This window comes from Sus scrofa, chromosome 4 (genome assembly GCF_054392235.1).
Source record: "Sus scrofa isolate SSC_HxYL_T2T_F1_AM1 chromosome 4, Sscrofa_HxYL_maternal_Yorkshire_Landrace_v2.0, whole genome shotgun sequence".
Taxonomy (NCBI): Eukaryota; Metazoa; Chordata; class Mammalia; order Artiodactyla; family Suidae; genus Sus; species Sus scrofa.
In genome coordinates this window covers 20,237,674-20,258,009 of record NC_139386.1, presented here as the reverse complement: position 1 = coordinate 20,258,009, position 20,336 = coordinate 20,237,674, and the positions used below count along the sequence as shown (strand labels likewise).

Here is a 20,336-nt window from a genome sequence, read left to right as displayed (position 1 = left end):
AAGTCCACTGAGAAACTGTCTCCCTTCTAGAAACCTTAAAATCTTATTTTTGCTATACACATTTTCCCCAAGCCATTTTTGTACTTTGCTTTTTTTTAGATCTGATATTTTTTTAAGTGGTTGTGAAACATACATCATACTTCTTTGCTCTAAGGATTATTCACTTTCTAATCTGAACAATGTTTTATGTTAAAAGCATATGAAGAATTTATTCAAGCCAAGAACTAACTCAATGCTTATTCAGCCTCATGACAAGAAAAGAATAAATCACAGACATGTGTTATCAGAATATAACCACAGTCAATGCCAGTTGAAGACCAAAAAACTCCTACTAAAAGGCAAGTAAAATGCCTTATGCCTGCTATGAAAAACCAAGAATCATACAAAGAAAAAGGTTAGAAGAAAATATGCCAAATACTAACAGTGGCTGTCTTTTGAAGTTGGGCCCATGAATAATTTTTTTTCTTTCTACTTTCCAAAGGGTATATATAATAAGCACGTAATTATAGTTATTTTAAAAGGTTAATTTTAAAAATATGAAAATGTTACTATGTTGCACTTTTTTAAAATTCTTGAATTTTTCTAATAGTATTTTGCTCTAGGGTAGTTAACAGAATATAATAAATGATGTAAAAAAATTAAAAACCTTTATGTTTGCAACAAACTATGCCTTTAGGGCTAAAGAACTAGTAAAGCTTTATAACTGGCTAAATTATTTTTGTCTTCATGCCTAGTGAATGATTCTTTTTTTTTTTTTCCTGATATTTCTAGTCACCATACTCTCTCTTCACTATTTATTCAATTTTCTGTACAGGTCCATTTTCTCATCTCCTGACAAACCCAACACAGTTGGCCAAGTGAGTGGCATACGTTCAAGTTTTTTTGACCAATTGTCTTTAAACATGTTTCCTCCTTCTCCTCAAGAGAGAAGTCTTGCCCTCTTCTTCTTTCAGGGAATCTTGATCCACCTGATGGTTCCCTGACACCGAGACCCTAGATGTCAAAGTGGAGGACAAACACATTATCATGGAGCAAGTGGTCACGCCAATAAGTGGGTCCTTTTGGCCCAACAGGTGGCTCTTCCATAAAGGCCAGCTCGGCATCATCAAGCTCTCCTCCATTCCCACTCCAGTGATGGGGAACTGGTGGGGTGACACAGAAGGAAAGAGCTGAGAAAAAGCTAGTCTGGATGGAAAGAGGCAACTGTGGTTGACCCTTGGCAGCATCTCTCCACTCTTAAGTTCAAAATGACCCAGTCAGCACAAAGCAGCAGATGGCAGAGTCTCTAGGAAGCAGGCAGCAGTGTGCTTAAATCAAGCTCCCAAACACAGCCCTCTGACACATAAGATCTGAAAGTTCCTAAGAGCAGCAGCTCTGTTACCGAGGCCAGCACTTTCCACTTGCCCTTTTCAAGGCCAGCTTATGGTTGGTGCCACTTCAGTAACAACTCCCAAATCTCAAATAGTAAATGCACTCTCGCCCTAAGAAGTTTCATAACAGGAAACCCTCTGTTTCAGGGTTGAATCTATGTTGGTTTGCATGGCTGCCACGTCAAATCTGAGTAACTACACATGCACTTTAGCACTAGAATGGAAGTTGAGGAAATTGAGGCTTTTTTCTACGTTCTATCACATGTTGTTCAAGAAGCCTCATGCACGACATATGAATTCATTCAACAACTGTTTTCTGAGCAACTACTATGTACCAGGTATTCTTCAGGAGCTCAAATACAACCACACACACACACACACACACACAAAGACTACAGCTGTAGTGGAGGAAAATTTCTAGTTAAAAGAATGAATTGGAGTTCCCATTGTGGTACAACAGAAATGAATCTGACTACGAACCATGAGACTGTGGGTTTGATCCCTGGCCTTGCTCAGTGGGTTAAGGATCTGGCGTTGCTGTGAGCTATGGTGGAGGTTGCAAATGTGGCTCTGATCTGGCGTTACTGTGGCTGTGGTGTAGGCTGGCAGCTGTAGCTCCGATTAGATCTCTAGCCTGGGAACATCCATATGCCATGGGTGCAGCCCTAAAAAGACAAAAGAAAAAAAAAAAAGAATGAATAGAAGGAAAAGCAACTTGGAAGAAAGAAATATGGAGAGAGAGGTAACCTTCAACTGAAAAAAAAATGTTAGCATTAATATCCTCAATAAACTATGAAATGATACTATATCCACAAAGTAAGATTAGGATGCTATAAAAACTTCAGAAAGCCCTCCCAAAAAAACTCTTTAAAAGTTAAAAAATGAGAGTAGAAATTATAAATGCCACAGAAGCTTGAAAGATAAAATTAATCTCCCAGAAAACAGACCAAAAAGAACAGAGATGAGAAATAGGAAACCTAGACTTCAAAAATAAGAACCAGTCCAGGAAATTTATCATCTTAAAAATAGCAGCCAGAGAAATAAAGAACAGAATGCACTGGATAAAAGGAAATCAAATAAATAATTCAAAAAAAATTTCTCAGAAATGAATGACTGAGTTTCCACTTTGAAAAACCACTAAATACACAACATAATGGATAAAAATAGACTCACACCAAAGCACATTCTCATGAAGTTTCTCAACACCAGGAACAGAAAGAAGATTAAGTAAATTTCAAGAAAAATAATGTGTATTTCATACCAATGACCAAGAATCAGAAGGCTTCAGATTACTCAAAACCAAGACTGGAAACTAGAAGATAGTAGAGGCTTCAAAATTGTGAGAAAAGATAATTTCCAACTTACTTTGAAAATCTAATCCAGGAGTTTGGGTGGCTCAGCAGTTAATGAACCTGACTAGCATCCCTGAGGATGCAGGTTTGATCCCTGGCCTCCTTCAGTGGGTTAAGGATCCAGTGTTTCCGGGAGCTGTGGTGTAGGTCGCAGATGCAGCTCAGATCCGGCGTGGCTGTGGCTGTGGCTGTGGTGTAGGCCGGCAGCTTCAGCTCCAATTGGACCCCTAGCCTGGGACCCTCCATACGCCATGGGTGCGGCCCTAAAAAGACCAAATTAAAAAAAAAAATCCAATCACGTTTATCCATTAAAGTACAATGGTAGAATAAATACTTTTTCAGATACGTAAGGTTTCAAAAGTAAGCTAGCATCCCATGTACCTTTTCTCAGGAGGTAACTAGAGGATGTGTTCCATAACAACCATCTCAGAGGATTATCATGAAAAGGCGGGGCACTCAAGACAACCAGTATGCCGTGGACCCCAACCCATCAGAAGTCACTGGCTACCAGCAATCAGTGTAGCTGCACCAGAGTACGCTGGCTGAGGAGCTATACTGGCTGCTAATATCAGCAAGCGCCTAATAAATTTCAATTGCTATTCTTAGTCTCAAGTCTGCTTTTATGATATTTTTTCTTTCTATGGTAAATAGGAAGAATTTTCACACCTGAAAAAGTGTTTTTAAATATTACTTGAATGTAACTATTTAGAAGATAACCAAGCGAATTCTCTGTAACCATGAGAATCATTAGAATACTGAGAGAAAAAGAGGAACTTCTCCCTTGAACCAGAGATTAGATGCCTCTCAAGAAACTACGTTGACCTCAGGCCCCATTCTGGCTGTCTTCATCCATAACTGAAGAACAATTCTTGATCCTTTGAGAACCTCCCACTTGCAAACCCCTTCAAAGTAGGCACTGCGCCATCCCTTCCAAATTACGGCAGTAGTGACAGAAGCCATAATAAAAAGACTCAAGACACAAAGTTTTAAATTGAAGCTCTGTCACTGATGAGTTATGTGATCCTGGGTGAGACAGCCTTCACATCCTTATTTACAAAATGGGCACAAGAGCACCTGTTCCAGCTGCCAATGGATCAGCGGTAGCTCAAATGAGAAGGGCTGTGGAGAGCTGTGCCAAGCCAGGGCGGTATGATTGCAGTGATGATGGCCTTGGGGTGAGCCCCAGCAAACATGCAGGTGCCAAAGCCATCAGCTATTGAGTTTCAATTAAGAAACCCTGGCCAGGCTAAGCAGGTCAGAGGGAGGCTGGAGCTTCACGAGGCTGTAGAGAGGCACTTAGCAAGCAATAGACCGACATCAGCCAACGGAAATCACTCTCCCTTACCATTAAAATCAGGGACAATGGCCTCAGCACCCTGGAAACCTAAATCTCAAGGCCTTTAAGAGCAGAAAGGGGGCAGGAGATAGAAGGAAATGGAGATCATGTTCCCGCCCTGGCAAAACTGTGAAGCTGGCCAAGTTTATTTTTGGCATCTTTTCACCGTCCCTTTCCGACATCACCTCTTCTTGCTATTATTTTCCTGAAACCCCCAAACCCAGGCTGTAGGATCAGGGTGACTTTATAGCACCTGCTGGCTGGCCTGTGCACCCAGCCCCCACTCCACATGCAAGCACCCACCCACCAAGGTCTAATCTCTCCTGAAGACGACTTGTGTTCCAAAAATTACCCCCTCCCAACATAGGAGAAATAGAAGTCCTCTGAAAAGGGGACCCTCCTACACTGTTGGTGGGAATGTAAATCGGGACACCCACTATGGAGAACAGTTTGGAGGTTCCTCAGAAGGCTGAATATAGAACTACCATATGATCCAGCAATCCCACTCTTGGGCATATATCCAGACAAAACTAAATTCAAAAAGATACATGCACCTCTGTGTCCACTGCAGTATTCACAATAGCCAAGATGTGGAAATAATCTAAATGTCCATTGACAGATAATGGATTAAGAAGATGTGGTACATACACACAATGGAATATATTCAGCCCTAAAAAGGAATGAAATAAGGCCATGTGCAGCAACATGGCTACAACTGGAGATTCTCATACTAGGTAAAGTGAGGTCAGAAAGAGGAAGACAAATACAATATGACATCGCTTATACATGGAATCTAATATATGGCACAAGTGAACCTATCAACAAGACGGAAACAGACTCACAGAGAACAGGCTTGTGATGGTCAAGGGGGAGAGGGGAGGGAGTGGGAGGGACTAGGGGTTCAGGGTTAGTAGATGTAAACTATTATATCTAGAATGGATAAGCAATGAGGCCCTGCTGTATAACACAGGGGACCATATCCAGTCTCTCGGGATAGACCATGATGGAAGATAATATAAGAAAGGGATTGTATATATATGTATAACTGGGTCACTTTGCTGTACAGTAAAAAGTGGTACAACATTGTAAATCAACTATACTTTAATAATAATAATAAAAAAGAAGTCCTCCAATTCCATCCCTCTCCTACCTGGAGCTGGTTATTACAAAATAAACTCATACACAAGAAATCATCAGTGACCCATACATTCTTAGAGATCATCCTTTAAGTTTTTTTTTTTTTTTTTTTTATTGAGACGTAATTGATTTAGCAGTATATTAGCAGGTCATCATAACATTTTTAAAGAAAATTCTGAAGATGATACTGTCTTAACCCAGTATTCCCCAAAATGTCCTAACTAGGAAACTGAATGAGTATCTTTTGTTTTTTATTAAATTCTGGCTCTGCAGATACTAGCTGGGTGACTGTGGGCAAGTTACTTAACATCTCTGTGCCTCTTTTGTTATTTATAAATTGGGATCATCACGGTACTTTTAGGATTGATGTAAAGATTAATGAGCTAATATATAGTCACAACAGTGCCTATCACATAGTACAGGTATTAATATTTTTAATAGTTATGCTTCTGTTTTACAGTTACAACATCCTTACCTGCACTACCCACCCCTTCCAGAAAGAATACTCTCTCTAAGAGATTATACATCTCAGCTCCTGATGGCCCTTGCTCTAATGGTGATTCCTTCTATTCTTTGTCCCTTCAAAATCTCCTGTTCCACTGGCTCAATTCACAGCCTATAAAGACTCTCGAACATTGCCTAGCTTAAAAAACAACAACAAAAAATTTTCTGGAATTGCTTCCCATCTAGGTTAGACCCTTTATCTTCCTTCTTCCAAATTCTCATCACATTTACAACTCCTTTGACCTTGACCTCTCCCTTGCCCCATTTCTCCCTTCTTTCCACTTTCATTCCATTTCTATACCTCTGCACCAAGAGCAGCTTCCTTAACACCCATTCAACCCTTGAAGTATTAGAGTGTGGATCTGCCTCCCCATTTCATTAGAATGCCTTGAAATTCTTGCCAAGACCACGGGCATGTCCCAGCACACGTCGTGCTGGCTGTCTCCAGGCATCCAGGGATGCTGGCACACTGCCCTCGGAAATGGTTCTCCTAGCTCCCCTAGCTGCTTCCTCCTAACTATCTCCTCCAGGCTTCTCTTCCTCATCCCATCCCTTAAACACTGCAGGTGCCTAGCAGTCATGTTCTTCTCACCTGAGATCTCCCTTTCTCGAACACCTACTCTCCTCTCTCTGCATGTAGAAGGATGTGCACACAAGGGAGAAAGGCATCCGAGGTGGAACAGCAGCACAGACAACATGGGAGGGGTTCAGGGTGTACCAAGCCCACACACAGCTCACTGGGTTCTCCAAATAGCAGGGGAGGTTCCTAAGGGGAAAGGGGGGGTCAGAGACCGGCGTGGAGCAGGGAGACTGACATTCTGGCAGGCGAGAATTCTACCACTGAACCACATGCCCAACTGTGACATTCTGGGAAGGTCCCTAACTGCTAAGCAGTTTGGGCTTGATGCTGCAGGGAGCCCCTGAAGAGTTGGGAGCAATTATGTGTCAGCCACACCTTATAACTAAACAATCTCAAATCCTATCTTTTTTCCCCCCTATGAAATATTTCTCACATCTGCTCCTCTGTTCCTTTCTTTTCCCTTACTAGCACATTTCTTCAGCTTCCTTGTCTTTTTTCCAGTTTCTCCAGGCTATGATCAAACTCTCCATAGCAGTTAAATCTCCCTTGAATGGAGGGCCACTACTGTGGGCATGGTGGCTCCCCTGAGAGGGAGCAGGGCCCTCTGTATAGCCCGCCAGGCCCATGCCCACATCTTCTCTCACTGGGACACATTTAAAACCCAAGTCTTGAGTCTGAAGCACCTGTAAGCTTGATGAGGGGCAGGTTTGTAGCCTTACATGTGTTTCTACTCCCCTGGTGAATGCCATTCACAGAACTGAGCTTATCACAAATGCACAACGAATACTTATTATCCAAATAAAACAGAAATGCACACTAATGTGTGCTGCGTGCAGAAGTGAGTTTGGAAGGCAGCATGGGAAAATAGCCACAACCAAACCGCAAAGACCTGGGACTCCTTACCCCGAGAGAAGCAAAAGTATAGCGCGCCAAGATCAAGCTAAATGCCTTATTATAGATTTAACAGAAAAACCTGAAAAACATTTCTCAATTGTAGAGCCCAATAAGCAATGTTGTTTATTATAGTTTTTTTCTCTTAAATTAGCAATGTTTCCAACAGACAGCTAGTAAACCAGAATCAAACTACCAAGTTGAAACAAAACCAGAAAGCAATATAGAATGGTAAAAAGGCATGGACTCTGAAATACGGTAAATCTGGCAGCAGAGCCCAGTCCCACCATGAACTAGGTGTGTAGGCTTGGAGAAATGTCTTATCTTCTCCAGACCTAAAGTCTCTCAAGCATTGGCTGGGAAAACCACCTCTGCCACTGCATTATGAAAACTAATGTTTGGAGAATGGACATCAAGAGGCTGGCTGAGGGCAGGCACAAAAAAAGTTCTCTGTTTACACAACAAATAGTTGTGTGTTGTCTGTGTCAGACACAGCTGTAGGCACTGGAGATGTTACCAGAACAGAAAAGATAAATGCATGTTCTCGAGGAGCTCATCTTACTCATCGTCAGCCCCTGGAGGACAGAAGGAAAGACCCAGTCCTCTTCCCCATGAAAAATACAAATAATATCCACATACCTATTGCGCATAAGCTGTAAAGAGGTCAAGGATTCCAGGAAACCTTCAGTTCCCTCTTGTGATCTCAGATCAAGAATCCTGCCCTTATAGCAACATTTCCAAATATGCTTATTAAGAATGACTCAGGGCATGTGTGAGATTCAAGGCCCCATTTCTTTTTTTTTTTTTTCCCATTTCTGATTTATTAAAAAATACCATCCAAGGGAGGACAGTAGGCATGTGGATGTTATTAAGTGCCCTAGAAGAATCTCATCATTAAGGAAATACTATCTAAGCAGATCTGTCTTCAGAACACCTGCTTTCCCTAAGCTTATAAATCAAACTCTGCTAGAGACTGGTGTATAGAAGATGCTCAATAAATATCTGTGAATGTAAAATGAAGATTCTTCCACTTCTAAGCTACAGGAAGTAAATGTTATAACCACCTAAATTTCCTAGATGTCTTTTTAATACCAAATGTCAGTGTCAGTTTAATCCAGGCAGAAATACTCATTATTTTTTACATTGTGTTTGCTTCAGATCTCTCAGAAAGCAGAAAAGCAAGCAAGAGCTCAGGCATCAGAAATTACTGACACACATCTGGTGCTAGTCTTAGAGGTGGAAGGGGATAAAAGGGTGATGACTCAGCCAAGGCCAGAAGTTAGATGTCCACTTCTTGGCTGCTGGTTGCTCCCTCTCCTCCATCTACCATAGGGGCACTAAGAAATTCCAGACAAAGTCAAGTGCAAAGTACATCTATTGAATTTAATACCATATTTGCACCTCCATGTAATGCAAAGGCAAATTCTCAAAACACACACACACACACACGCACCAAACCCCAGAAAAACAAAACAACAAAAATGAACCCTGCAAAAACCCTAAACTGACATTTTACAACCTCAAACAGGATAGCATAGTGTTAGGGCAATCATGTTTCATAGGAATTCTGTAGCTACCCCAAATTTGAATATCCCATCCCACGGTCCCATAGACCAGTGAGAAATCCTGGAATCCTAATACGGCCATACCCAAATTAGACCTCCCAGACGGTGCTTTGCATTTGGAAGCAATTCTGTTGTCAGGCTCTCTAGCCAATTTGTAGCTGGGCAAAAATGCATTCTTTGCAGTGCAAATCAAGCACTGTTCCTACTGTATAAAGGAAGAGTTCAAATGTAATTTGAAATCAGGATCACAACAAGGTTGCAAAACAAGCTTGGCCCCTGCCATACTCAAAATTTAAATCACTCTAGAAATAGAGACAACTAACTTTTCCTTAGGTTTCATAAAATGGAGTCCTTGCCTCCATTAGCAATCCCCTTTGCAGGGAAGACTGGGTAAGCTTTTCCTGTTCTAAGTTAGACTCATCTCCTGAGGCCACTCAGATCTGGTCTTCCCTTTCTTGTCCTCATGTTCTTAATTTTTCTGCAAAGGTAAGCCCTCCCTCATCTGGGCTGCTTTCCTTATCTGTTTTTCCACAACAACATCCAAAAAAATCATAATCCAGAACTTTGATGACAAATTATTGTTACTTTTTATTATAAAAGGGAATTTAACAGCTTTCTTTTGGATGCAGAACAAGTGGCATTTCTAGGTTATATTCATCCTGGAAGTCTGGACTAACCTATTAACCAGGGTGTGGATTTGCAACAGTTATACTTGCATGCTCTTCTGTAATAAGGCTCAAGGAACTTGCTTCTGGTAAACTGTTTCCTTCTAATTCCACCCAATTGCCTACTTAGTCCCCATCAATACAATTCTCTTATTCTTGTCATCATTATCAGCGGATGATTAATACAGAAAAAAAAAATCCACGTTGAGGAAAACACGTGTGAAACACAGTAACTCTAGAAGACAGTTTGACAGTTTCTGTTAAAGTTAAAACACTATGATTTCAAAATTCCACTCCCAGCTATGTATAGGAGAAATAAATATGTTCAAATACCCATATGCAACTGTTTATAGTGTTGTCTTCATAATCAACAAAAACCGGAAACAATCCAAAGTACAGTTGGTGAATAAACTGTGGTATATCCATTCAATGGAATAGTACTCACCAATTAAGAGAATGAAGTGCTTGAATCTTAAATAGGTTACACTAAGTGAAAGAACTCAGACTCAAACAGCAACATGGTATATGATACCATTTACATAACTTTCTGGAAAAATCAAAAGTATAAAGACATTAATTCACAGGAGTGTCAGGGGCTGTGAATAAAGAGTAAAGGGCACAGGAACAAATGCAGGGTGTAGGAACTGAACTTGGTTGGTGTGGTTGTTACAAGACTGAATACACTGTATATGTTTGTCAAAACACAAAGAGGTGCAAAAGCTTAATTTTACTGAATGTAAATTATACCTAAATAATCCGAATTGGAAACTCTTTAAAGTTCTAATAGAGAATAAAGAAAAAAAATCTTGAAATAGGAACTCAAGTTTCAAAAATAGTGAAAAAGTCTGAATGATACTTTGTCTTGAAAAGAGAAACTGAGAAGTTTATCTCCTATTTAACCAAACTTAGATTATAAATTTTAAATACAATTCTAAAATTGTTAATTCTTAGAATTAAAAAAAATAACTTTTATTTGTTATATAACTCCTTCAGTAAGATTTATGTCAGCAGGCAAGATATTTTTCATTTCGTGTTTGACTTTTCACAGCCCATGTAGGATCATTTATTCCCTAAAATACTTCAGGGCATCACCTTCCACCAAAGGCTTCTCTTGGAGTTCCCTTCGTGGTGCAGTGGTTAACGAACCTGACTAGGAACCATGAGGTTGCGGGTTCGATCCCTGGCCTTGCTCAGTGGGTTAACGATCCGGCATTGCCATGAGCTGTGGTGTAAGTCGCAGACGCAGCTCGGATCCCGCGTTGCTGTGGCTCTGGTGCAGGCTGGTGGCTACAGCTCAGATTCGACCCCTAGCCTGGGAACCTCCATATGCCACAGGAAGCCGCCCTAGAAAAGGAAAAAAGACAAAAACAAACAAAAAAAAGGCTTCTCTTAAACCTTCAATGGTCTTAATACTTTTTCTTTGGTTCCTACCAAATCAGCATCTTAGGTCAATTTTCTCTTCTTTAATGGTTACCTGGCCTTACTCAGCCAAATCTCAACAGCTGCATGATTCCATCAGTTTTCCAATGTCACTTTCACAGGATCTATCAATTTTTTTTGCTTTTACATGATCTGAAATTTTTCTCTGCAATCAATTTACATACATATTGTATGATCAGGCAATTATCAGACCTTCTAAGAGAGCCTGACCTACACAACTGTGGATGGTAAGTGGAAAGTAAATTTTTGGTGGGGAAACATTCTTTAGGTGATGAATCTTTAGTAAATAAATCCACTCATATTATGATCACTTTTACTTCCCTCTGTTACCGCATAACTTCAAGGAATAGCATAATAAATCAAATACTACATTTAAAAGTGAAGACAGGAAAACACCAAGGTCCTACTGTATAGCACAGGGAAATATATTCCATATCCTGCAATAAACCATAATGGAAAAGAATATGGAAAAATATATGTATATATAACTGAGTCATTTTGCTGTACAGCAGAAAAATAACACGGCATTGTAAATCAACTATACTTCAAATTTTTTTTTTTTTAAAGTGAGGATGGCTTTTATTTTGCCAGTTACATTTTGTTGGCCTTACCCCAACTCTGAGGATCTACGTTTCTTCATTAGCAACTACTATTATACCAGATGTGATATTACCACAGGGGTCATAAAAATGGCTTAGACACTTTCTTAAATGTGGCAGGAGGATGGAGACAGCAGTCCAACATTTACTTAGTATTTATTGAGCAACTACTAAACTGGGACCTAAGAGCTTTATTGATAATTACTGAACCCTCTCAACCTACCTATGAGGTCATGATTACTCAATTCCCATTTGATGGATGAGCAAAGGAGTATCAGAGCTGTTCAGTGAATTACCCAGTCCCATGGGGCCGGTCCCTGGCAGGGCTGTCTACAAAGCGTGTGCATTTAAAGACAGGACTGTGCATGCTACAGCCCCCCAGTCCCCCTGTGAGGCCTCAGCAGGAGGTCTGAGATCATTCTGTATCCCGTGTTCCCGGATCAGCTGTAGCTATGAGGCTCACACCCCATGGCCAGTCCACAAACGTCAGATCACCCAAGACTTGTATTTGCTGGACAGAAGAGCACCAAACACTTTCTAGAGCATCAGTGGCAGCTGAGAAGCGAAGAAACTAACTAGTCAACTGGCTCCTCTTAGCCCCAGGTGCTCCTGGAAAAAGGCTGCAGAAAGGAGGCAGGGAGGCGGCCGCCCCTATCACCCAACAACTGCCACCCCTATGTGCTCTCCACTCAGGAGGCAAGCTATACAAGAAGCTTCTTGCACCCACACTTCAGAAAAATCAGACTAAATATAGCCAAGTGTGATCTCATGAGCCAGCTCCGAGCTGGCAGTGCTGCTATATCCACATCAGAAAATTGGGGCGGAACCAGCTTGATTTACAGGAGAGCAACTTTCCTTGCTCGCTCTTGTGGCTACAAAAGGACCATAGGCAAGATCCATCTGTGCTGTGGGGAGTGCTGAGGGTCTGGCCAAGCAGAGAATCGAGCCCATAGGAAAAGGAATGGACCAACTGTGACAGGAACATCCTCACTCACTTTGTTGCCCATAAAGGGCTAAACCACCACCATATCAGGATTTGGAAAAAAACCCATTAGGAAGAATGTATGCTACACACAGCCTCTGTTTCATGCTCTCTCCCCATTCCCCGCCCATCACTAGTGTACTCAAAAGCTTACTCAAATGCTATCCCCTTGGTTAGGCTACCCCATCCCATCCAGATCAGAACTAAATGCTCCTTTTGTTCTCAGACCTCCCACATTATGTTGCTTGTGCTTTTATTTAGCACTTATATCATTCAGCCAATTCTGAATCTGTCTCCAGCAAAGTGGAGGCAGAGAGGCAGTGGGGAGGCTAACTTCCTTCTTTACTGACTTCCCCCCAGTCTCATAGAGCTGCTTGCAAACAGGCAATTGCTTTCCCACTTATCAATAGCAAATGCAAATCCAGCCTGAAAACCAGAGAAAGAGAGTCTGCAATTTTCTCCTCTTTCTCCTAATCCATTAAATGCATGATAGCGAATGGTCACACCCCAGAGTTCAAGCACAGGCTTCAGATCCCCAGCTGCCCCTCCTGCAACATGTCCCCACAGCATCTACCAGCTGCCATGACTCAGCATTCCAGGACCCAGCTACAAGGGCAAACGTTCGGTACCATCTCTGCCTTGTTAGCAACAGCCCTGGTTCCTTTCATTCTAAGAGTACAGCAAGATGGATGAGCAAGAAGGGTGGGCTGGAGGGAACTAGCAAGGGCCAGGCCAGGCAACAGTAGGGTTAGACTGAAGCCTTGTCTGAACCAGCTAGAGGTCCCAAGGAAGAGCAGGGAATGGCAGGAACCATTGTCGAGGGGATTCTAGAGGCCAGGGCTTGGGGCCCCACTTCTCTCTATAAGGCACAGTCACTGGACAGGAGTTTTCAATGAGAGGCTTCCAGTCACCAGCCTCATGTCCTAAAACAGAGTGGTGAGTAGAAGCAGCTGATGCAGGAAAGTCAGATCCTGTGGGCTACTGAACAAAAACTTCAGAAAAAAGACCCATGGTGATAAGAGACAAGGAAGAGAATCGAGTAGCTGTTGGGTAAACACCAACGCCAGGATGCATGGAGCTGGAGCCGGAGCTGTGCAGGAAGGATGTTGAGGGGAGTCGCTTTGCTTTTACTACAACCACCGTGCAGAGGAATGCAGCTGGGCATTCTCCCTGGGGTGCTTGGGGCTACCATGGAAATCAAATGCACTCACAAGCCTACCTGCTTCAGTCAGCCAGTCTGCCATTCATCACTGATTGCTTCATTCCACAAAGCTCAGGCAGAGCCTACCATAGGCCAGGCATAAGGCAGTGTCCCTGCCCTCAGTAAGGACCACCAAGTAGAAATGCACATAAACCATGCTCTCAAAAAGGAAGTGCCACTAGAAAAACTGCAGGGGGGCTAGTGCCTGAAGAGCCACCTCCCTCCCTGCTTCCTGTGTCACAGATGGCAATCCCAGACTCTCCCCACTCTCAGTGGGCTTTCCTCAGCGAGAAGACAAGTCCTGACATCCAAGTCTGTGGAAGGGAACAGGGCATATGAGGCTCAAGCCTCACGCCCTCTGGGTCCCAGGTGCCTCCTCTCTGCTGTCCAGGCTGCAGGCATTACAGAGTGGGCACCCCGAGGAGGGGTAACTTCACTGCTGGGCTGCGGTATTAGCAGGTCCACTTTACCACCTAGTCCAAAGCCCCCCAAAATAACCCTTGTACTCCTGTAAGCAAGACAACGTCTCCATCTCCTATTGTGACTGTGACTCAGTTCTGAATGCCAACAGGACACAGAGTCATCATTTACAACTGCTTTTTTTTTTCCCCCCATCTTTTTGTCTCTTTAGGGCTGCACCCAAGGCATATGGGGGTTCCCAGGCTAGGGGTCTAATCGGAGAGCAACTGCTTCTTTTTGCCCCAAGGTTCTGACTCTCTCGTTGCCCCTTTTATCCCCAGCTGTGGTTATGATTACTTATCCTTACAATAATTTGGTGATTGGCAGTCCTGTCACTTTTACAGGAGAAAAACTATAGAACTCGAGCCCTGAATAACTAATCAGAGACCACTTTGGATGGAAAATTTAGATCCCTTAGCACAGATGCCATTTAAAGCACATAGCCCTCCCTTTGAAATCTTTTTGGAGGGGTGGTTGCTATCGGAACTCATTTTTCTGCCATGTAAGAGCAATGATTATTCTATTCGATTTGGAGTAGGAAAACTATGTACAGTATTTATCCACTCTTTTTCTTTTACGGGTCTGAGGATGAAGCAAAGAGGAGAGGAAATGGGGACCAGGAGTAGGAAAACCCTTCGCTTTCTCCGGGGCATTTATATTTCATTCATGAAACAATTACTGAGGTTGGCCAAGTTGCCAGTTGCCAATCTTGGAATACAGAGGTGAATACAATACTCTATCCATGAGTCCATTTTTTTTCCCCCTCTCTCTGCAACCCATTAATGTGTAATGCTACACAGTCTGTTCATGAAGAATGGATTGCTTTGTTTCTTCAGGCTACCTCCTTTCTAGAGGACCTACTTCTCTAGCTATTTGGAGTAATTTTTTACAAAGGTTTTTTTTTTTTTTTTTTCCTTCTCCGAAAGACAATGGGGCCAACACAATCCTAATCTGAATGCAGACGATTACATGTTCTGTGGCTGGAAAGCACAGCTCTTAGTCACCGAGCTGTCCATAAATGCAAGGCTTGAACACAACCAGGTCAGAGAACAGGCATAGAATGTTGTCATTAATTCAAAGAAAATCTAACCCAGGATAGCCATAAAATAAAGAGGGCACCTCTTTTGTCATCTTAAATGCAAAGCTACAAGTTCAACAAAACCAGTGAGCCTGCTACTTGTTCTTACCACTTTTACAAACTCAAGCTTACTTAAGAAAACAGGTTACACATTGTCAGAAAAACAAACCTTCTAATTTGTTACTAATTACAAAAAGTGGTGTGAATAAGTGAAAATTCAGGATACAAAACAGGTTCCTAACAGCTTCCTAAAAGGAGAAGGATGGGAGGGAGTACCAACAACACTTCCTGAGAATTCATGTTCTAAGCACCGCTTATAAGCCCTTTTCTTTACTCGGTCTTCACAACTTCAGTGGGACCTAAACAGAACTGGGCCCATTTTTCTCCCCCCGATGCAGAAACTAAACCTCAGATGTTCAGTAGCCTGATTATATTTCCTATTCCATTTCCTCTGGCAAAATTCCTCATTCTCTGAATCAGTGTCTCTCAGTGAGCTTGGGGAAACTGGCCCCTATGTGGTTTTGGGACAGCCATGCAATGCAGGACATTTAGAATACCTGGCCCAGGGGCACAAAATACCAATAGCAGCCCCCAATAACAGTGCCTACATATCTCAAATATGCCCTAGGAGGACAATGTCCCCTTTAGATGATAGCCACTGCTCTAGAAGAATCTTTTTGAGCATCAGAAGACTGAAGAGAGGGGCACTTCTTTTAAAAGTGTCTCCCACCTTCAAACCTCTCAAAAGTCCCTTTTTTGAGGGCATTTGAGCTCCTAAGAAAGTCCCATGCACCCTTATGGAGTCAGCCACAAGAGTTCCGTGGATTTATTCCCCATACATTCTATGAGCATTTACGGAGCACCTATCATCGATCACATAGTGTGCTATCAGAAGGGAGTATAAAGTCAAAGGGCTGTGGTCTTAGAGTCTAGTAAGAGACATTAAATATGATGTTAGGATAGATGCAAGCATGGGAGCTCTGAGGGAGACACCTCCCCCCAGACTAGGGCAGAGCACTCAGAAGGCAGAGGGAAGGGAGGGCTGGGACAGGTTCCCAGAGGAAATGCAGTTTTCCCTGAGCCTTGAAAGACCAACTGAGAGTAGCCAGGAACAGCCAGGTTCAAACTGAGAAAACTGCCTTTGCCAAGACCTGAGATAGGAATCCTATTTACAGCCAAAGTTCAAAATATTCCCTTTATTCCAGTTGAGACCTCGCTGTGATTCAAGCTCAGGATCTCCTGTTTACCAGACAGGCGCTTTAACCAAACAAGTCGCTAGAAAATAAAGCTTTCTGCCATCCAGGGACACTTCCTTCCAAAGCCTTTGTTTTTGTAAGGTCTGGCTTCACTGGTATAATAACCCATCAGACAAGAAATATGACTAATCCTATACTTCTTCCAGTGAGCAGGAAAGTGTTTTCAAGTAGACCATGGACTGGCAACTGATGGGAGTGCCCTTTACCGGAGGACACAGAAGAGTGGGGAGGAGAAGAGAGAATGTCATCTGAGGGATGAGGTAGCGAGGTGCCAGGAGGTCAGCTTACCCTTGGCCTCAAGCTCAGAATGAACTTTTTCTTGATTATTATTGTTTTCATCTAAAGTCTTGTCTCAGCTACCATCAACTGCAACAATGCAAAAAGCCAGATTTGCACTCTATTATTATAACTGCACAGTAAAGAAAATTTATTGCTTTTTCAAAGCCATATATGAATTATACATGAGCTATAGGTGATATATATGTGTGATATATAGGATATATAAGATCATATATATGAGATCATCATACACACACACACACACACACACACACACACACACATAGAGAGAGAGAGGAGAGAGAGTTTTAAATTATATGTATGAAAGGTAGGTAGAGAGAACTGTCCAGCTGGGGATCTCTGAACCCTAGACAGCCCCAAAGCAACAGTGTCCGGAGGTAATGAGTGCTGACCACAGAAGCTGGGTTGTTGCTACATCAAGTTGTTAAGTAGTTACAAAGCGAGCAAAAGTTAAATTAGTTTAGCTTCTCTCACCTGGGGCGGGGAAGGGAGAGGGACTGCCAGCAAGCCTTGTGGTTCCTTCTTGCCATCGGCCTCCCAGAACAGGCTCATTTCCCCTTGGCAAGGAGGCTGATGTAGCTGGCAGGCATGCCCTCTTCCTCCAACACCCATTTCCCCTCTGACCTGAGCCACCACTCAGGAACCATAATTCTGTAGGTGGACTTAGGCTCCTCTTTAGTCCCACGATTTCATTTTATCTTTCAGGTACAATTTGACCCGCTAATGTGACATTACAAACACACCTGGCCCACATATTTTTGCCCTGAAACTACCCTCAATAAGAAAGCCTTTCTTCCAGGGTGGGAGAGTCTGAAATGAAAACTTGGAATCCCACACAAACTGCCTGTCCCTGCTTTCAGCCAGGAAGTTCAAACGAAGCAGGATCATAGAGCCCAAACTGCAAAGCTGAAGGCCGAAATTAGAGGAGAAAAGAGGAAGGCGGGCTTCAAAGAAAAGGATTCAATTCAATCAATCGAAGAGGTTGGACGTCCTTCTTATCACTGGCTGATTCCATTTCCTTTCTGTAAAGTTTGCTAACCTTGGGAGGGTTGTATAAACAGAGGCAGGTGTAAGGCCACCTCCACCCTGTAAGTACGTCTGCTGCTGTCGCTGCCAGATACACACGACAGGGGCCCCTCGACCCAAGAGCAGCCCATGCTTCCCAATGACGCACCTGGCGAGGGTCCTCTCTCACGTGTGGCGGGGGAGGGGGGGGGGCAAAGCGAGCATCACAAACCTCGAGGCTACCCAGCGGGCCCCGGCGGGAGAGCGCAGCGAAGAAGGTACCTCGGGGCTGAGATCTCATGCCAATCTCTCGGGCTTTACCCCATTTCCAGCACATCGTTTCGCATTAGGGACACTCTTCGCCTCCAAACCTAGAGTCCTGCGCATCTACGTGTCTTTCCAAAGCAAGTGACTAAAGCGTCTACTGGCCTTCCGTGGCTCAGGTGAGGTGCCAAGAGGTGTAAGAGGAAAGGGCCCGCTCGCCACCACCCCATTCCTCTCCTCCCCACGTTCCCCAAGCTTCATCAGGGATGTGTGTATTGGGGTGCGCGGGTTAAGAGGGAGCTTAAAATGCCCAAGCGTCCCTTACCTTCCACAGCCATTCTCTCAGAGCTTCCCTAACGCATGCATAATTTTCTTGGCCGAGATACTCCTCCTGCCCCGCGCTCCCCCCCTCCTCGCGCTTTCGCCTAAATATTCTGCGCTCATCTGCTCCAGGACCAACCTGCCGCGGTCACGCAAAGCGAGGCTGCCGGCTCCCGGCTCGGCGCAAGGCAGCCTGGGAAATGTAGTTCCCTCTCTTCGCTTGGACCCGCGTGGGCACCCCAAGACTCCGCGGAACGCAGCCCCACCTCCACGTTAGGTTGGAAGCTCCGCTTTCATTCGGTCTACGCAGATAAATCGCTCTTGATGGTGGGGATGGGGGTCTGGTGAGGGGATGCGGAGACCCCCAGGAGTTGACGGGGACTACATTTCCCAAAATGTTGCGCGCTGGGCTTCGTTCCGCGCTGAGTAGAGACCGGTGATTGAGATCTTCCCTGTCGTTTAGAAGAGGGTAAGCACCTGGCAGGGCTCACGCGGGAGGCGAGAGGCGGGGCAGGGGGGGTGGAGGTTGTGGCGTGATCTTCTGGACTTGTCGCTGGCCTCTTTGGCCATCCATTTAGTGAGGGGAGCCGAGCCACCGGCCACCTGTGTTTTCCCGCCTGGGCCAAAGACCCGCTGCACAGGGTGCGGTTGAAACTTGTTCCTCTGAGACCCGGGATGTGGATGAGGGAAACTCTTGCCAGGTGATACAGGTGTGTTCTGCTCCTTCAGGTGGTTCAGGTGGCTAAACACTTAGCATAGGGATGGGCGAATGGCTTAAAAATCGCGAAAAGATATCACCCCCTAAGGGGTTATTAAGAACAAAAATACGCGAACTCGGATTCCACCTGAGGATGTCAGATGACAAAAACCTGTGTAGTTTCCAAGATAGGATTTTCCTGGCCTGGGAGTCCTTTGGCGGTGCTTGGTAGAACCTGATAATTTAACAGCGCCCAAGAGTGTTCTTTCACCTTATGAACGTATGTCCTACCTCCAGGTGCTGGGAGTGCTGTGAGCAGAGAGGAAAAACAGAATCAAGCGGAGGGCAATAGAATTCCAGAGCTGGTTAGTACTGATAAAAATGAAGTTCCCAGACTTTTTTTCTTTTTTTTTTTTTCTCCTGTGTGTGGAAATACAGATGCAGTTATCACTGGCAGAGGTAAGGGGATGGCCTTGGGAACAGATCTGACTAAGGACTCCAGTAAGATTTTTAAAGGCCTTGAACTCAGAATTGCATGTGGTGCCACTTTCACCCAGCTCTTCTGCCCCCTGCCCCATATTTAATTTTTAAAGAAATCACTCTGGAAAATAACTCTAAGGACATACAGAGTTCTGATTCTTCCCATCATGATGACTACTTAGATTTGCTTTGTCCCCCTTGGTCATATATATATATTTTTTTTTAACACTGAGTGGTTTTGTTTCTGAGTATGTACGTGCACACCTCCTTTCTGGTGGCTAAGTATATGCTTAGTCCTTCTGTTGGATACTATGGCTGTGCCTGCGTGCTTTTAAAATACTTTTAAAAAGTGTGTAACCAGCAAATGCCCATGGTGATACTTTAACTCTGAGTTCATAACACTGCATGCAATTCAAACCCAAGCCTTCCATCCTTGGAACACTAGAGAGACTTCTGTTCAGTGAGACACAATTGCCGTTTTTCCAACCTGATATGCAGGTCAGTGTTCCGAAATCCAGAAGGAACTAAAATCCACATGCTTATCTCCCAAGTATGTAAAAATCACCAAACTGTTAAAGTATTTCCTGAGATTGAATAAATAGTAAAGAAAACCATATGGCAGGTCATATCAACAGTTCTTAGCCGTGTCATCAGCCTTTTATGAACACGCATTCCTAAGCCTCACCTTAGTCTCACAGAATTAGATTTCTGAGAGTTTGGCTAGGGACAGAAGTTTTAAAAACCCACAGGTGAGTCTAATCTGCAGTGAGGGTGAAAACCATTAGTCTGTTCTCAAGCTTTTAAGGCTCTCGGTGATGTTAAAATGTAAAAGTCACTGAAACCCATTTTTAATT

At 43.5% G+C, this 20,336-nt stretch overlaps 1 protein-coding gene and 1 long non-coding RNA gene across 9 annotated transcripts in view; one reads left to right on the top strand and one right to left on the bottom strand.

Moving 5' to 3' along the window:
* Positions 1-18,480, bottom strand: part of SAMD12 (sterile alpha motif domain containing 12) — a 427,734-nt gene extending 409,254 nt beyond the window's left edge. For 6 of the 7 annotated variants that reach the window (XR_014843452.1, XR_014843451.1, XR_014843450.1 and 3 more), the window contains exon 1: positions 18,310-18,446. Coding sequence is in view for 2 of the 7 variants with exons in the window: in XM_013996531.3 (XP_013851985.1) it covers positions 18,310-18,322 (13 nt within the window). In the remaining 5 variants the exon portion in view is untranslated. Of the gene's footprint in view, positions 1-18,309 lie in introns of all 7 variants that reach the window. The other variant, XM_085021822.1, reaches the window with a different exon arrangement.
* A 239-nt stretch (positions 18,481-18,719) lies between these two features.
* The window catches only part of LOC146403709 (uncharacterized), a 271,379-nt gene continuing 269,762 nt past the window's right edge, over positions 18,720-20,336 (top strand). For both annotated transcript variants that reach the window (XR_014843454.1, XR_014843455.1), the window contains exons 1-2: positions 18,720-18,774; positions 19,300-19,367. This is a non-coding gene — a long non-coding RNA (uncharacterized LOC146403709). The remainder of the gene's footprint in view (positions 18,775-19,299; positions 19,368-20,336) is intronic.